This window comes from Carlito syrichta, unplaced genomic scaffold (genome assembly GCF_000164805.1).
Source record: "Carlito syrichta isolate Samal-C Ts95f unplaced genomic scaffold, Tarsius_syrichta-2.0.1 Scaffold304234, whole genome shotgun sequence".
Classification (NCBI taxonomy): domain Eukaryota; kingdom Metazoa; phylum Chordata; class Mammalia; order Primates; family Tarsiidae; genus Carlito; species Carlito syrichta.
This window is the reverse complement of record NW_007248330.1, coordinates 211,793-225,291: the sequence shown is the minus strand read 5'-3', so window position 1 is coordinate 225,291 and position 13,499 is coordinate 211,793. Positions and strand designations below refer to the sequence as shown.

The window sequence follows — 13,499 nt, the reverse complement described above, 5'->3', positions numbered from 1 at the left end:
AATTTTATTTTTTTACTTTTTAAAATTTATTTATTTATTATAAAGATGTGGGTACAATTAAGGGTTAGGTATATAAACACCGATCGTGCAGGTACCCTTGTTGAAGAGGTATGCCCCTCCCTACCCCAGCAGTTTCCCTCAACTGCCAATCCCACCCCCCTCCCCTGATAGTTTTCTACTATTGCCAATCATGCACGTAATTTTAAAGGCCAAATAGTTCTAACGGGCTTGTTATATTCCCATTGACCATATTTATTTTTCACTGCCTAAAGATGGCTACTTTCAATTATATTAGCTAATCTCTTTGATAAAACCATGTTCTTTCTTTTTTTCTTTTTCCAAGTTGGAGTCTTACTCTCTCACCCAGCCTGGAAAGCAGTGGTATAATAATTTACCTTTCAGGCTGTCCTTCCACTTTAACCTTCCAAGTAGCTGGAAACACAGGTACCCACCACCATGCCTGGCTACTTTTTTTATTTATTGTAGAGACGAGGTCTCACCAAGTTGCACAGGCTGGTCTCGAACCCCTGGACTCAGGCAGTCCTTTTGCCTCTGCCTCCCAAAATACTGAGATTACAGGTGTAAGCCCCTGTGCCTGACCCCATGTTATTTCATGCTTATTTTGTTCTACATTTTAGGTGTTAGGCATTATCTGATGACATCCTTCATCAAAGATTAGTATTTAGTTCTCTTTCAGCTCTCCCGCAAAGCCTACCACATACACATATGCGTGTGTGCACACGTGTACACGCATATATACATTTCCTACCCACTCCTCATTTATTATAATTTTGGTTAGACTATTTTTTATAGTTGTAATAATGTAGTCAGAGTTGAAACATATAGTATACCAGGAAGTCACAAAATGACATTTTTGTTCCTCCGGGGAGTTAATAAATGTCCTACTTTTTTGTAGTCTGGTTATCTGTGTATGTTTTACTAATGCAATTCCCTACTCTTGAAGTTGGGTAGACCTCTCAATACATTTGGAACCAAATCCTATTGTAGCTTTAGAGGAAACAGTGAATGTGACCTTACATGACTTAAAAATGTCTTTATTCTACCTGCCATTTAATGAATAATTTGGCTGGATATAGAATTCTAAATCTGAGACCCAATGCAGTGGCTCAGGGGTTTGAGACCAGCCTGGGCAATTTGGTGAGACCTCATCTCTACAATAATTAAATAAAAAATTAGCCAGGCAAGGTAGCACGTGCCTGTAATTCCGCCTACTCGGAAGGCTGAGGCGGAAGGATCGCCGGAGCCCAGCAGGTTGAGGCTGCAGTGGCCGTGAGCATGCCACTGCACTCCAGCCTGGGCAACAAAGTGAGACTCCTACTCAAAAAAAAAAAAAAAAATTTGAAATAATTTTTCCTTGGAATCTTGAAGGTATTGAATCACACTCTTTTAGTTTCTTGAGTTGCTATTGAGAAATAAATTGCCATTCTGATTCTTAATATTCTGCATGAAATCTCCTTTTTTTTCTTCTGGAGACTGGTAGGATCTTCTTTTTACCTATACTGTTCTGAAACTTCAAGATAATATGGCTTGGTGTGAGTTTGAATAGTTGGCAGTGGGTTCAGTCTGGAAACTTGCATCCTTCATTTCTGGGAACTTTTAAAAATCATTACTTCAATGATTTCTTCCCTTTGGTTTCTTCTATTCTCTCTTTCTGGAACTCCTATTGTATGGATATTGAGTACCCTGGCCTTTTCCTCTAATATCCTTATTTTTTCCCTCTCCCCTTTTCTCTCTGCTTTCTGGAGGAGTTTCTCAACTTTATCTTCCAACCCTTCTGTTGAGTTTTTCATTTCTGCTCTCATTTCTAAATTTCCAAGAGTTCTTTTTTGTTCTCTAAATGTTCCCTTCTCATAGTATCACACTTGTTCCCTGAACTCAATATCATCTTTTATCTTTCCAAGGTTTTTACTAGTAGTTTTTGCTCTCATTTATTTTATCTTTATTTTTTATAATAGAATTTTTCCAAATTGCATGAAAGTAGAGAACATAATAGAATGAGTCCTTCTATACCCACCAACCAGCCTCAGCAGTTATTAACATTGCTATCTTGTTTCATCCATATCCCTACTTTTAAAGAAAATCTACATAAAAATGCATATTGCAAATATTTCAGTATGTCTCTCTAACAGGTAAGGATTTTCTCAGTAGCCTAGATATTATGATAGTTTTGTTTGTTCACAGCTTCTTGCCCCTGCACACACCTTTCCAAGCTTCTGTTGTCTGTGCATCTGCTTTGCTCGCTGACTTTCCTGTCAGGTGCTTTCCTCAGGGCTTGGTGGTCCTTGACTCTGCTCATATTGAAGAACAGGACACTAAGAAGCTGACTGGCAGCTCTTCCTACATGGGTGGGCTTGTTGAGAGTGGGCCTCATTGTAGAATGAGCTAGCTTGGCCATTTCTTGGAGGACTTCTGATAGCATAAGTTTTAGGACTTCTTCCCCAGGGCTGGTCAGATCTCCTAAAGCAGCGATCCCCAACCTTTTTGGCATCAGGGACCAGTTTCATGGAAGACAGTTTTTCCACAGACAGGGGTGGGGGTAGGGGGAAGGGGGATGAGGAGACATTAGATTCTCGTAAGAAGCTTGCCACCCAGATCTCTCACATGCACAGTTCACAATAAGGGTCGGCTCCTGTGAGAATCTAATGCCACCACTGGTCTGACCAAAGATAGAGCTCAGGCTGAAAAGTAAGTAATGGGGAGCAGCTGTAAATACAGATGAAGCTTCACTCACTCAACCTGCCGCTCACCTCCAGCTGTGCAGCCTGGTTCCTAACAGACCGCGGACCAGTATGGTCTGTGGCCTGGAGTAGGGACCCCTGCCCTAGAGGACAAGATTCCAATCTTGCATCTGGGCACATGCCTGCATTCTGGCATTCTGAGAACTGGAAAAGAAGGGCAGAGATCTCAAGATTGGACAGTGAGGCGTCTCATAGCCCTGTGTTTTCAGAAGAGTGTCTCACCTCTAAAGGCCCAAGACCCTTAGTTACACCCTCCATTGTACAACCCTCCAGGCTCCTGGCAGGTGGCAGGGAGGGTAGGATGGCAGCACAGAAACTCAAGCAAGGCAGGGCCCTGAAGGTTCACCTGCCCCTGGCAGAAACTTCGACCAGTGCCTCCTGGTTTTAGCTGCTCCCTTCTGCCCCCAGTTCCAGAGCCCATAGGGATTTAGTGTTGCAAATCAGATTGCCTCTGGGCGTCTCCCCACTGCCAGCTTAGCATTTGGCTTTCCCAGCCCTGCTAAGTGCATTACCACTTAGCCATCTGCTTCTCATTTTCCAGATTTGGTTGCCATTTTCTTCTCTCCTGTTATCTTGGTCCCTGTGTTGTCTATTATCGTTTTAGTGTTATTTATTATGGTTTTAGTGTTGTTTATTAATGTTTATTGTTGTTTTAGTGTCTTGTTTTAATGGGGTTTTGGGAGACAGCAGAGTTGAGCGTCTTTTTCAATCTTCCATTTTTAACCAGAAGTCATTTAAAAAACAAAACATGATTTTCACAGAGAAAATTGAGAGGAAATTGGTTAAAGTAGCTGTTTTCTTGTTAAGTTTTGTTTTCTTTTTTTTTTTTTGAGTTGGAGTCTCACTCTATTGCCTAGACTGGAGGGCAGTGGCACGCTCACAACCACCGCAGCCTCGGCCTGCTGGGCTCAGGCAATCCTTCCACCTCAGCCTTCCAAATGGCTGGAACTACAGGCATGCATCACCATCCCTGGCCAATTTTTTGATTTATTGTAGAGCTCTCGCCAAGTTACCCTGGCTGGTCTCGAACCCATGAGCCCAGGCGATCCTCTCACCTCAGCCTCCCAAAGTACTGGGATTATAGGCGTGAGCCACCACGCCCAGCCTAGTTTTGTCAAGACAACAGAAACTGTCATTGACTGGGAAATGCTTTGTGAGGCAGTGAGATGCGAGGTATGCTCTGGAGGCTCCACACAGCATTGCCTTGGCGTACTGTGGTGGGGCAGAGCCCAGCTTCCTCTCACTCGGGAAAAGTCCTCATCCTAAGGACCCCAATACTAGAAGCTCCAGCTAATTAGTGGCTTCCTTTGTTTGTTTGTTTGTTTGTTTTACAGATGGTGTCCTCAGATCAAAGTCGGCTTTCCTTCCTGCCCACAGATGCTCAAGCCCAGGTGTCCCCGCCGCCCCCTTACCCCACGCCCCAGGAGCTTCCCCAGCCTCTCCTGCAACAGCCCCACACCCAGGAGGCCCCAGCACAGCAGCCCCAGGCAGCCTCCTCACTGCCACAGTCAGACTTCCAGCTTCTCACAGCCCAGGTGAGTCCTGGCAAGAGCGTTGGTGAGGAGGGAACACTTATTTTCCTCCAGCTCCAAGCTAAATGGTCACCTCCTTATTCTCTGAAGGGCTCATCTTTGACCAACTTCTTCCCAGATGTGGGCTTTGACCAGCAGTCCCTGAGGCCAGGCCCAGCCTTTCCTCAACAGGTAGGTGATCGCCTCCTGCCTTTCCCTTCCTTGGTGCATAAACTGCACCATTTAGGCTGTTCAATGAGCAGAAGCCATGGCCAAGCGGATTAGATTCTGTTTCCTAGTTTCAGATGTGTTCTGTGGCTAAGACAGTCTCAAATTTTCCCTGGTGCTAAAATGCTGGTGCTGGCTGCCTTATTTAGCATCAGGCCTCCCCAGAGGAACTGCTTGAACAAGTGGCAGAAGACTTTCGATGACACTCTAGTCATAGCATTGTAGAATCATTAATACTGGAAGGGACTATAGCACCTAACTTAGCAATCCTCATGTTGCGGAAACTGAGGTATAGGGAGGGGTGATGCCTGGTCCAAGTAGCAGAGTTAGAAAGTGGCACAGCGTTTTGCCTGTGGCCTGATTGGTTACTCACAGCACAACACATGGCCTCCCGGGAGAGCTCTGACATTGGGAGAGAAGGGCAGAGGTGGGGGGAGTTCCTTCCAGAAGATATTTTCTTTTAGCCGCTTTCTTTTGCTTTTCAGTTTCTACCAAACACTGGCTACTTTTAATATTCCTAGATTTTATAGTGTTCCATAAATATAGACTGGACTCTCAGATGGATTAAGGAGTGAAGGAAGGATTCAGCAGTTTCCAGAACTTGATAATAATAGTAAAATCAATCAATATAGTTATTTCCTGAGTAGACCATGGTAAAACCTTGCCTTCCCCTTGTTTAAGGAGCCCTTTTTAGTCTAGGGAAGATTCAGTGTTTCCCTGAAAAGTAATGAAAACTCCTTCTTTTGAGATTTTTTTTTAAATGGCTTAGAAAATTAATTTTAGGAAAGATGCCTAAAACAGCCACAAAATAGGATTTTTATTGTAGAAAGACAAATTATATCCATTTGTGAAAAAAATATTAAAGATTTGAAGAGGCAGGCTCAGTGGCTCAGCCTGGAATCCCAGCAATTTGGGAGACCAAGGAGAGTGGATTGCATGAGCCCATGGGTTTGAGACCAGCCCAGGCAACTTGGCGAGACCTCTACGATAAAAAAAAAAAAAAATTAGCCAGGCGTAGTAGTGTGCACCTGTAGTTCTGGCCACTTGGAAGGTTGTGGCGGAAGGATCGCTGGAGCCCAGCAGGTCAATGCTGGGGTGACCATGAGTGTGTCACTGCACTCCAACCTATCCCACTTGGGCGATGGAGTGAGACTCCAACTCAAAAAAAAAAAGAAAGATTTGAGGAATTGTGTTTTAACAAAACGACCCCTCCAATGTTAGAAAGGTGCTTACCTGAGTGTGAAAAGGAAAGACTTCCACTTTCTCGGTTTTCTGTTAACCAAGGAAGAAAAGAGTCTATTGCTTCCTTGGTTACAGATGGAGCCTTTAAAGGGTTTCCACAGAGGGCGATTTGCAAAGGCTTCAGTGAGGTGAGGTGAGGAGAGGAGAGAGATGTCTGAGCCTCAGAGGAGTTGCTGAAACCATGACTGTTGGGATCTTCTGGGATGGCGTAGTGGCTGGGCAGTGTGTGTGGACAGGGAAACATCACCCACACTGTGGCCCTCAGGGACCCCTCCTCCATCCCAGCATCTGCCTGCCCAACAAGAGTATTCTGCACATGTTATCATGACAGCAAAGCACTCTGGGATCTTAGGAAGAAAGAAGTCTAAGGCAGTTTGCATGTCTGGTTTTGTTCTGGAAGCACATTGCACTATTCCCTCCCTCCTGGGAAGCAGAGCTCGTTCTTCACAGTGTCACCTTTGACACTTCCAGGTGCCCCTGGTGCAACAAAGTCACCGAGAGCTGCAGGATTCATTTCATTTGAGGCCAAACCTATATTCCAACTGCGGAAATTTCCCTAACAACATCCTGACAGGTGAGTGGGCCACCCCTCAGCTTCTTTGCTGTTTTTATGTTGCTGTATTTTTGCAGACACCTTTGTAGGAGCTTAAACAGCATAACATATAAAGCAGAAAGCAAAAGTGGCTCAGCTTGACTTTGTGCACTGCAGGTGCCCAGCCCCAGAGACTGGGAGGCAGTGGGGAAAGGGCCTAGCGGTCTAAGCCTTTTCTGAAGTATTTAGTCTTAGGTGATTGGCAATAGTTCAAAAGGAGAAAATCTGCCAAAATTGGGAGTTGTGGAAGTGACTGAAAAGAATGTAGATTTCAGGGCAGGGTCTATGCCCCAGGAGTGGTTGGTCAGGACACAGGTGCCCGCTGTTCTAATCAGGAAGCAGTCAGGGACTGCGTTTGGAGGTTGCCATCAACTGTGTTCTCTTAGTAGCTTCGAGCCCTCATGCCTCCTGAATCACACTGTTTCCCTTCCCGGCCCTTTCCAGAAGACTCGAACATCAGCCTGTTCAAAGACCTGAGTAGCGCACTGGCAGGCATGCCGGAGGTTGGCCTGAGCATGGACACTCCATTTCCACTGGAAGAGGAGCTCCAGATTGAACCTCTGAGCCTGGATGGACTCAACATGTTAAGTGACTCCAGCATGGGCCTTCTCGACCCCTCTGTTGAAGAGACGTTTCGAGCTGACCGACTGTGAACAACGCAACAGAACAGAATGTTTTTCTGAAACAACCAAAATAGAATGGAGCCAGCTAACACCCTGGGCTTTAATTATCTTGACATGGAAGGAGCCAACTCCATAGCTCCAGGCTTCCAGATGAGGTCCCATCTCAAACACCCTGGCTTTTTCTAGACCACAGAGCCATGTACTGCCTCTCAGGCTTGTGGCGAAAGCTGTGCTGCTGCAGGCCGGCTGCTCTGGAGCTTCCTGTGACCTGGCAAGCTCATCTCCTTGCCATTGCATCTTTTTATTGGCTATGCAGTCAGTTGCTGTGCAAAAGTAGAGAACACCATGTAACGGGAAGGCTCAGCAGCATTGTGTTGTGCTCAGAACCACTGATCTCGATCAACACTGAAGACAGGACCTGGAGTGGGGGCAGCCAGGGCCACAGTCTGCTTAGCAGGCTCGGCATAAAGCGGCAGCCCCAGAGCACCACAATGCCCTCTCTCACCTGACAGGAGGCCAGGCACCCTCCAGCCGGGGGACATTCCAGGGCTGAACAGACAGCCTGGCTCTCTCAGATGCCTTAGTTATAATAAGAAGAAGTTTTACCAAGTCCAAGGACAGGCTCCAGCAAGGCAAACTGAATGCTGATTTGTTTTCTCCCAGTTTGCAATCTCGTTTCTGCTGCTTCAGTCCACCTTTTCCTTATGGACCAAGGAAAAGGAAGACGATTTTATCCAGTCACTGAAAAAGTCCTCCAGCAACAGATGCGCCTAAAGAGAACAGTGCTCCTTCTTGGTGGCTGGGGAGGAAAGACATGGCACTGGAGGGATCTCACGGACACTCGATGTCCTCTGGACAAACTCTGAACGAGCCCAGGCCTCCCTCAGACCAGCTGGAGGGAGCAGCTGGCGGAGACCCTGATCAGGCCCACCTAGCCCTGAGCTTCCCTTTTCTCCCCAGAGCTGTTCTCTGGACCAGGAAAGCAGGGACAGTGCCTTATTCAATATTGAACCCCCAGCACCTAACAAGTGCCTGGCGGCACACTCACTGTGTCAGAGTAAGTGCTGCGTAACTGCATGTTGAATGTGTGAATGAATGAATGAATCTGCCTTGCTGTGAGGCAGTCTAATCTGTAGCCATCCCATTCCCTGCCCAGTCTTCTCAGACCTGTAGCTTTTCTAATGCTCATACCTATGGTGAAGCATGCACTTTAATATGCTTTTAACACTAGGTAACCAAACCCATTACACTGGGTACCTGTCCTTCTGAGAGCTGTGCCCATAGCAGGTAGGAGGGAGTTGTCTTCTGAGTATGTCCAGAATGGCTGGGCAGGTAGGGGACCCTGCCTAGGCCCCACCCCGGGAGACCTTCCCTCTCAGAGCCATGTTTTGCTCTAAGTGGCTTTAAGTAGAAATTCATTCGTGGAGGTTGAAGAAATAGTTTTGAGTAAAATGAAGGGCTAATTCATAGAACCATCTTAGTTATTAATGCCTTATCATAAAATGTGACCAGATTTCCACCACTACCACCTGCCTCCTCTAACTTAGGCTAGGCCAATTCTGAAGGAAAAACCTGCCAGTAGGTTTGAAAGGGGCGGAGCACCATGGGGCGGAGGGGTGGATCTCGGCGTGAGAAAGTGGGGTGGGGAGGAGGAGGACCCTGGAGGAAAGGTGCAAGATGCCAGAGCCTCTGCTTGGACAGCCACAGCCCTCCAGGGGACCCAGGAGTGTCACTGGGGTTACAAGACTCCCCCACCCAGAGAAGCAAGGCTCACTATGAGGGTCTGAATCTGACACATCCGTCCCAGTGGCAGGAGGAGTGTCTGTCATAAGATCCTGGGCTGACTGGCCTCTTCTGACCTTGTCCCATTTCTCGCCTGACTTCAGACGCCTTGCCTCTATCTTTCAAATCGCCCTCCTGGTGGGCTATGGCCCTGTCCTCTGGAGCCCTAGTATTCCTATTTCACATTTGCCCCGAATCTGTGCTGTTGAACTAGAAAATCAAACTTGAGTCCTCCTTGCCTGATTCTGGCTCAGGAAGGGGCCTCCCCTTGCAAGCCTGTTCCCAGTCACACTTTCAGATTCCTTTATGCTTGAGATTTCAGAAGAGGAGACATTGGTTAAAAGGACCTTCTGACATAATGCTGCCCAGCATCCCAGTGTGCTGAAACAAGCCAGCTCCGTGTCAAAGGCCCCAGAATCTGACCTCACCTTTCCAGCAGGGAGTGGGACTGATGTTGTAAGAGTTTTGTCTTTTTGTAAAACAGAGGTCCCACTCCACATTAGTGCCTTACCTGCAGGACCATCATGTTGGGGCCTGGGTCACTTTGCCCAGAAGCCCTGCCTGACAACAGGAGCCCACAAGACCTACATGACGAGTTGCACTGCCCCTGGGCGTTCTCCAGGTTCCTTGTGGAGGTGGAGGCGTCCCCAGAAGTGATTCGTTTGGGGGAGCATAATGATGACAGTGTGGTTTAGCACTGAATTAAATCTATCCTGAGGTCCGTCAGTCCAGGCTTTTCTCATGGAAAGGGTTGTTAGGCATTCTACAACCACCTTTGCATGGATGGTGTCACCATGGACAGTGTCGCCCCAACCCTCCAGCACATCAGCCCACCCATTGCTGCCTTCATAAACAAGCCACAGCCCTTGGCATTTGAAGGGGCTACATACTTCAGAATAAACTAGTTTTCAATATTTAGTTTTGCCACAAGAAACAGATCCTTGTACTCCTCACTTACTAGCAGTTAAACAGCATAGAACTCAAAGCCTGTCTGTGTATCCAGTTTCTCTTTCTGTATGGTTGTGGTTTTTAGGACATAAGGTGTTAGGAGAAAGTGTTCTTGACCATGTCAAGATCAACATCAATTCTCCTTTGTCCTGTTTCATTTCTCCTAAGTCTACTGTGTATAACCTGAGCAAAACGGCATATTTTCAAGTCCATATGTGTATTTGAAGGCATGTCCCCTGATTTATACACAGATGGTTCCGAGCGCGTTTCCAGTGCTTTGTGGGTGGGACCATCGCAGCAACTAATCCGACTTCCTGCCAGTGTCCTAACTCCCAAGGCGCCCTGTTCAACAATATTTAAAGATTGGAATTTGTATAAAGTAGCTTCCAAGTTTTATAATGCATCATTTTACATCTTTCGTAATTAAAAGCAGCACAATAAGTTGTCTCTGCATCCGGTGTCTGTCTTCAGCCTCGTCTCGGGGGCCAAGTGCGTGGGAAGCTTTGCTGTGGCGCCACCTCCTGACGGCTCAGCCTGTGGGTCGCATCTCCAGGCCTTGGCGAGGTGGGTCCTGCCGCTCGCTGCCAAGCATCTCCATTGCATGCGTGGGGCACTCAGCTCCTCCCGCTGGAGGCAGCTCTGCCTTCTGTCCCTCGCTGCCAGCACTCCCTCCAGGTCCCTGTCCCACCCTAACCCCAGCTGCTCCACCCTGGCCTGGCCCTCAGCCCTCTCCCCCCATATGTCCCCCCATCCCAGCGGAGTTCACAGCAGACAACCATATCTGGCGCTTGTCACAAAGGTGGCCATCTCCTGAAATCTAGCTCGGAAACCTCATCTCTGGCCCCAACTTCCCAAACCCCCATTTCTGCTCTGGCCTCCACATGTCCTGTTCTTTGGACACACTGAGAATTCTGCCCCATGTCCCCTCTTAACCTGTCTGAGCCCTCCTGGCTTCCCATCCTTCTAACCTGGCCCACCCAGTGAGTGGCCTCCATGACGCCCTCCTGCTCTGACCTGCCACCATGCCACAAGGCCAAGCCCTGGCTTTTCGATGCTGGGAGCCCTACCAGAATAACTCACAAGCACCACACTGACACCCTCTCCTGTCCCCCGGGGCACCCACGCCCTGCTTTCCTCCTCAAAGCCTTCATCAGACCTCACAGAGGCCTTCTCTCCTCTTGTCAACCAGGACATCCGGACAGCTCCCCCAGTGTCCCGCCTGCTTCCCATTCTGTCCCCTTTCCCGCGGACACTTGCCCAAGCCTATCTATCCCCATCCTGCCACCTTCCCCATCTGTCATATCTGGGTTCTTGTTTTTGTTTTTCATGTGCCATTTGAGAGGCCAAGGCAGTTGGATTGCTGGAGCCCAGGGGTTCAAGACCAGTCTGGGCAAGATAGCGGGACCTTGTCTCTGCAAAGCATCAAAAAATTAGCCGGGTGTGGTTCTGTGTACCTGTAGTCCCAGCTTCTTGAGACACTGAGGTAGAAGGATCACCTGAGCCCAGGAGTTTGAGGCTGTGGTGAGCCATGATCACACTACTACACTCCAGCCTGGGTGACAGAATGAGATCCCCACTCAAAAAAAAAATTATCCAGCTGCTGATACTATCTCCCCTCTCTTGGAATCTGGCCTCCACACTCCTCACCTCTCAGATCCAGCCTGAACCTCGATGTCTGCCCAGACCCAGCTCCTCTCTCCCTGACCTGGCAATAGCCTCGCATCTGGCTCCTTCCTCATCTCTCCCCATGAGGCAGCCTCGACCTCCCCTCAGAAATTAGCAGAGTGGCACATTTTACTTGATCTTCCTATTCCTCAGTGTCCTCATCTGCGAAACAGGACAGTAAGCACCCCCCATTTCATGGCATTGTGAGAGTGAAATTAACCCACACAATTCAGGCACTTAGAATTGTGCCCTGCACATTATAAACAATGTGTCCATTATAATAAAAGTTTAACTATTCCTTACATAAACCTGTTATCCTTTCAAAGATAGGGTACATGAATCTTTAGAAATACTGAATTTGTATGATACTTGCTTTGAAAGACCAACTCTTAGTTCTGGGAGGAGTGTTTTAAATGGATCTCTTTTGGGTCCTGGTTGCTTAATGAGCCAGGGCTGTGCTCTATGCAAGTATGGAAATTAGGGTTTACAGCAGTCATTTACGTGGCTGTGTCTCCACGTGGACACTAGATGGAGCTGAGGCCTCAAGAGTGGCTCTTAGGACCCAGAAGCCAGAACCTCCTGACCCCCTCAACTCAACCTTTGGGCTGGGTTGGCAGCGGGCTTCGTTAGAACCGAATCCTGTGATGATGGGGAAATAAGTACCCTTAGTGACCACACGACTGCCAGACACTGCACCTCACAACCAGGATGACTGCTTGAATGATGAGGAAAGGGACCCAGAGAGAGGCTCAGGCTCACCCAACTGAAGAGAGAGGCGCCAGGGCCTGAGCCCAGTGGGCCTGACTCTGCGGCCTTCGGATCCCACCCACCACTGCACCTGACTCCCTGGGCAGCCTGAGGCGTCTGCTCAACAAGTGTCCCTTCCGGTGCCCCCTCCCCGACCAGATCACCCGTGAAATAATCTGCACCCCTCACCCTGCAGAGGAGAGGACCTGGCAAAGGAGTGCTTTTCCCCCCATTTTCAGAAACATGTTTTAATTTTTTTTAAATGCTTTGCTTTTATAAAAATAGTGCACATTCACTATAAAAACTCAAGTCACAGGCCGGGTGCAGTGACTCAAGCCTGTAATTTCAGCACTTTGGGAGGCCGAGGCAAGAGGATTGCCTAAGCCCAGGTGTTCAAGACCAGCCTGGGCAACTTGGCAAGACCTCATCTCTACAATAAACCAAAAAAGTTAGCTGGGCATGGTAGCGTGCACCTGTAGTTCCAGGTACTTGGAAGGCTGAGGCGGAAGGATCGCTTGAGCCCAGCAGGTTGAGCCTGCGGTAGCCGTGAGTGTTGCCACTGCACTCCAGACTAGGTGACAGAGTGAAACTCCAACTCAGAAAAGAAAATTCGGGTAACATCGAAGAGTATAAAAGCAAACTTTTCAAATGGTCTGGAAATCTGACACCCCCAGAAATAATCATGAATGATACCTAGAGAACCTCAGTGGAGACTCTCTTCGCTCATATTCAGAGAAAAGAATTTTTTTTTTTTTTACAAAAATGGGCTCATACAATACATGCTCTTTTTTAGGAAAAGTACTGTATTTAAATTTAACAGAACAAAAGAAAATCTAAATACAACTAAAAAAATTACCAAACTGTAAATAATTATGCGTCTTCTAAATTATTTCTCTAAAAGAAATAAGCAGCTGGATTCATTCTTCCAACATATTTCAACTAGAGATGGCATCTTTTGACAACCTGCGATTTAGGAGAAGGAAATGAGCTCACCATTTCCCAGCTCCTCCCCTCCCAAACATTATGAGTTCGTTATGAGTTTGTATTTTACATTGTCGAGGTTTATACTACTTACATCCTGTCCTGTAGCCATCGTTCCCACGATTGTTCAGCCTCAGTTTGTGTGTGTGTATTCCGTCCTCCCTGCCTTGTCCTTTTAGACTGGGTTTTTCCACTCTTGAGTTCTTTTTATTCATCCCATGGCTGCCTTTTTTTTTTTTCCTCTTAGAAATAGAGTCTCAGTCTGTGCCCCAAGCTATAGTGCAGTGGTGTGACCATAGTTCACTGTAGTCTCCCACTACTGGGCTCAAATGATCCTTTCGCCTCAGCCTCCCAAGTAGCTGGGACTACAACCACCCACCACCCATGCCTGGCTAATTTTTTAATTATGTTTTGTAGAGAC

At 47.4% G+C, this 13,499-nt stretch overlaps 1 protein-coding gene across 1 annotated transcript in view; it reads left to right on the top strand.

The window, feature by feature from the left end:
• CRTC3 (CREB regulated transcription coactivator 3) overlaps positions 1–7,380 on the top strand; it is a 99,436-nt gene extending 92,056 nt beyond the window's left edge. The window contains exons 10-13 of the mRNA XM_008059518.2: positions 4,094–4,294; positions 4,382–4,462; positions 6,212–6,314; positions 6,777–7,380. Of these exons, the coding sequence (XP_008057709.1) occupies positions 4,094–4,294; positions 4,382–4,462; positions 6,212–6,314; positions 6,777–6,985 (594 nt within the window). The 3' untranslated portion in view covers positions 6,986–7,380. The remainder of the gene's footprint in view (positions 1–4,093; positions 4,295–4,381; positions 4,463–6,211; positions 6,315–6,776) is intronic.
• The last annotated feature ends 6,119 nt before the right edge of the window (positions 7,381–13,499 follow it).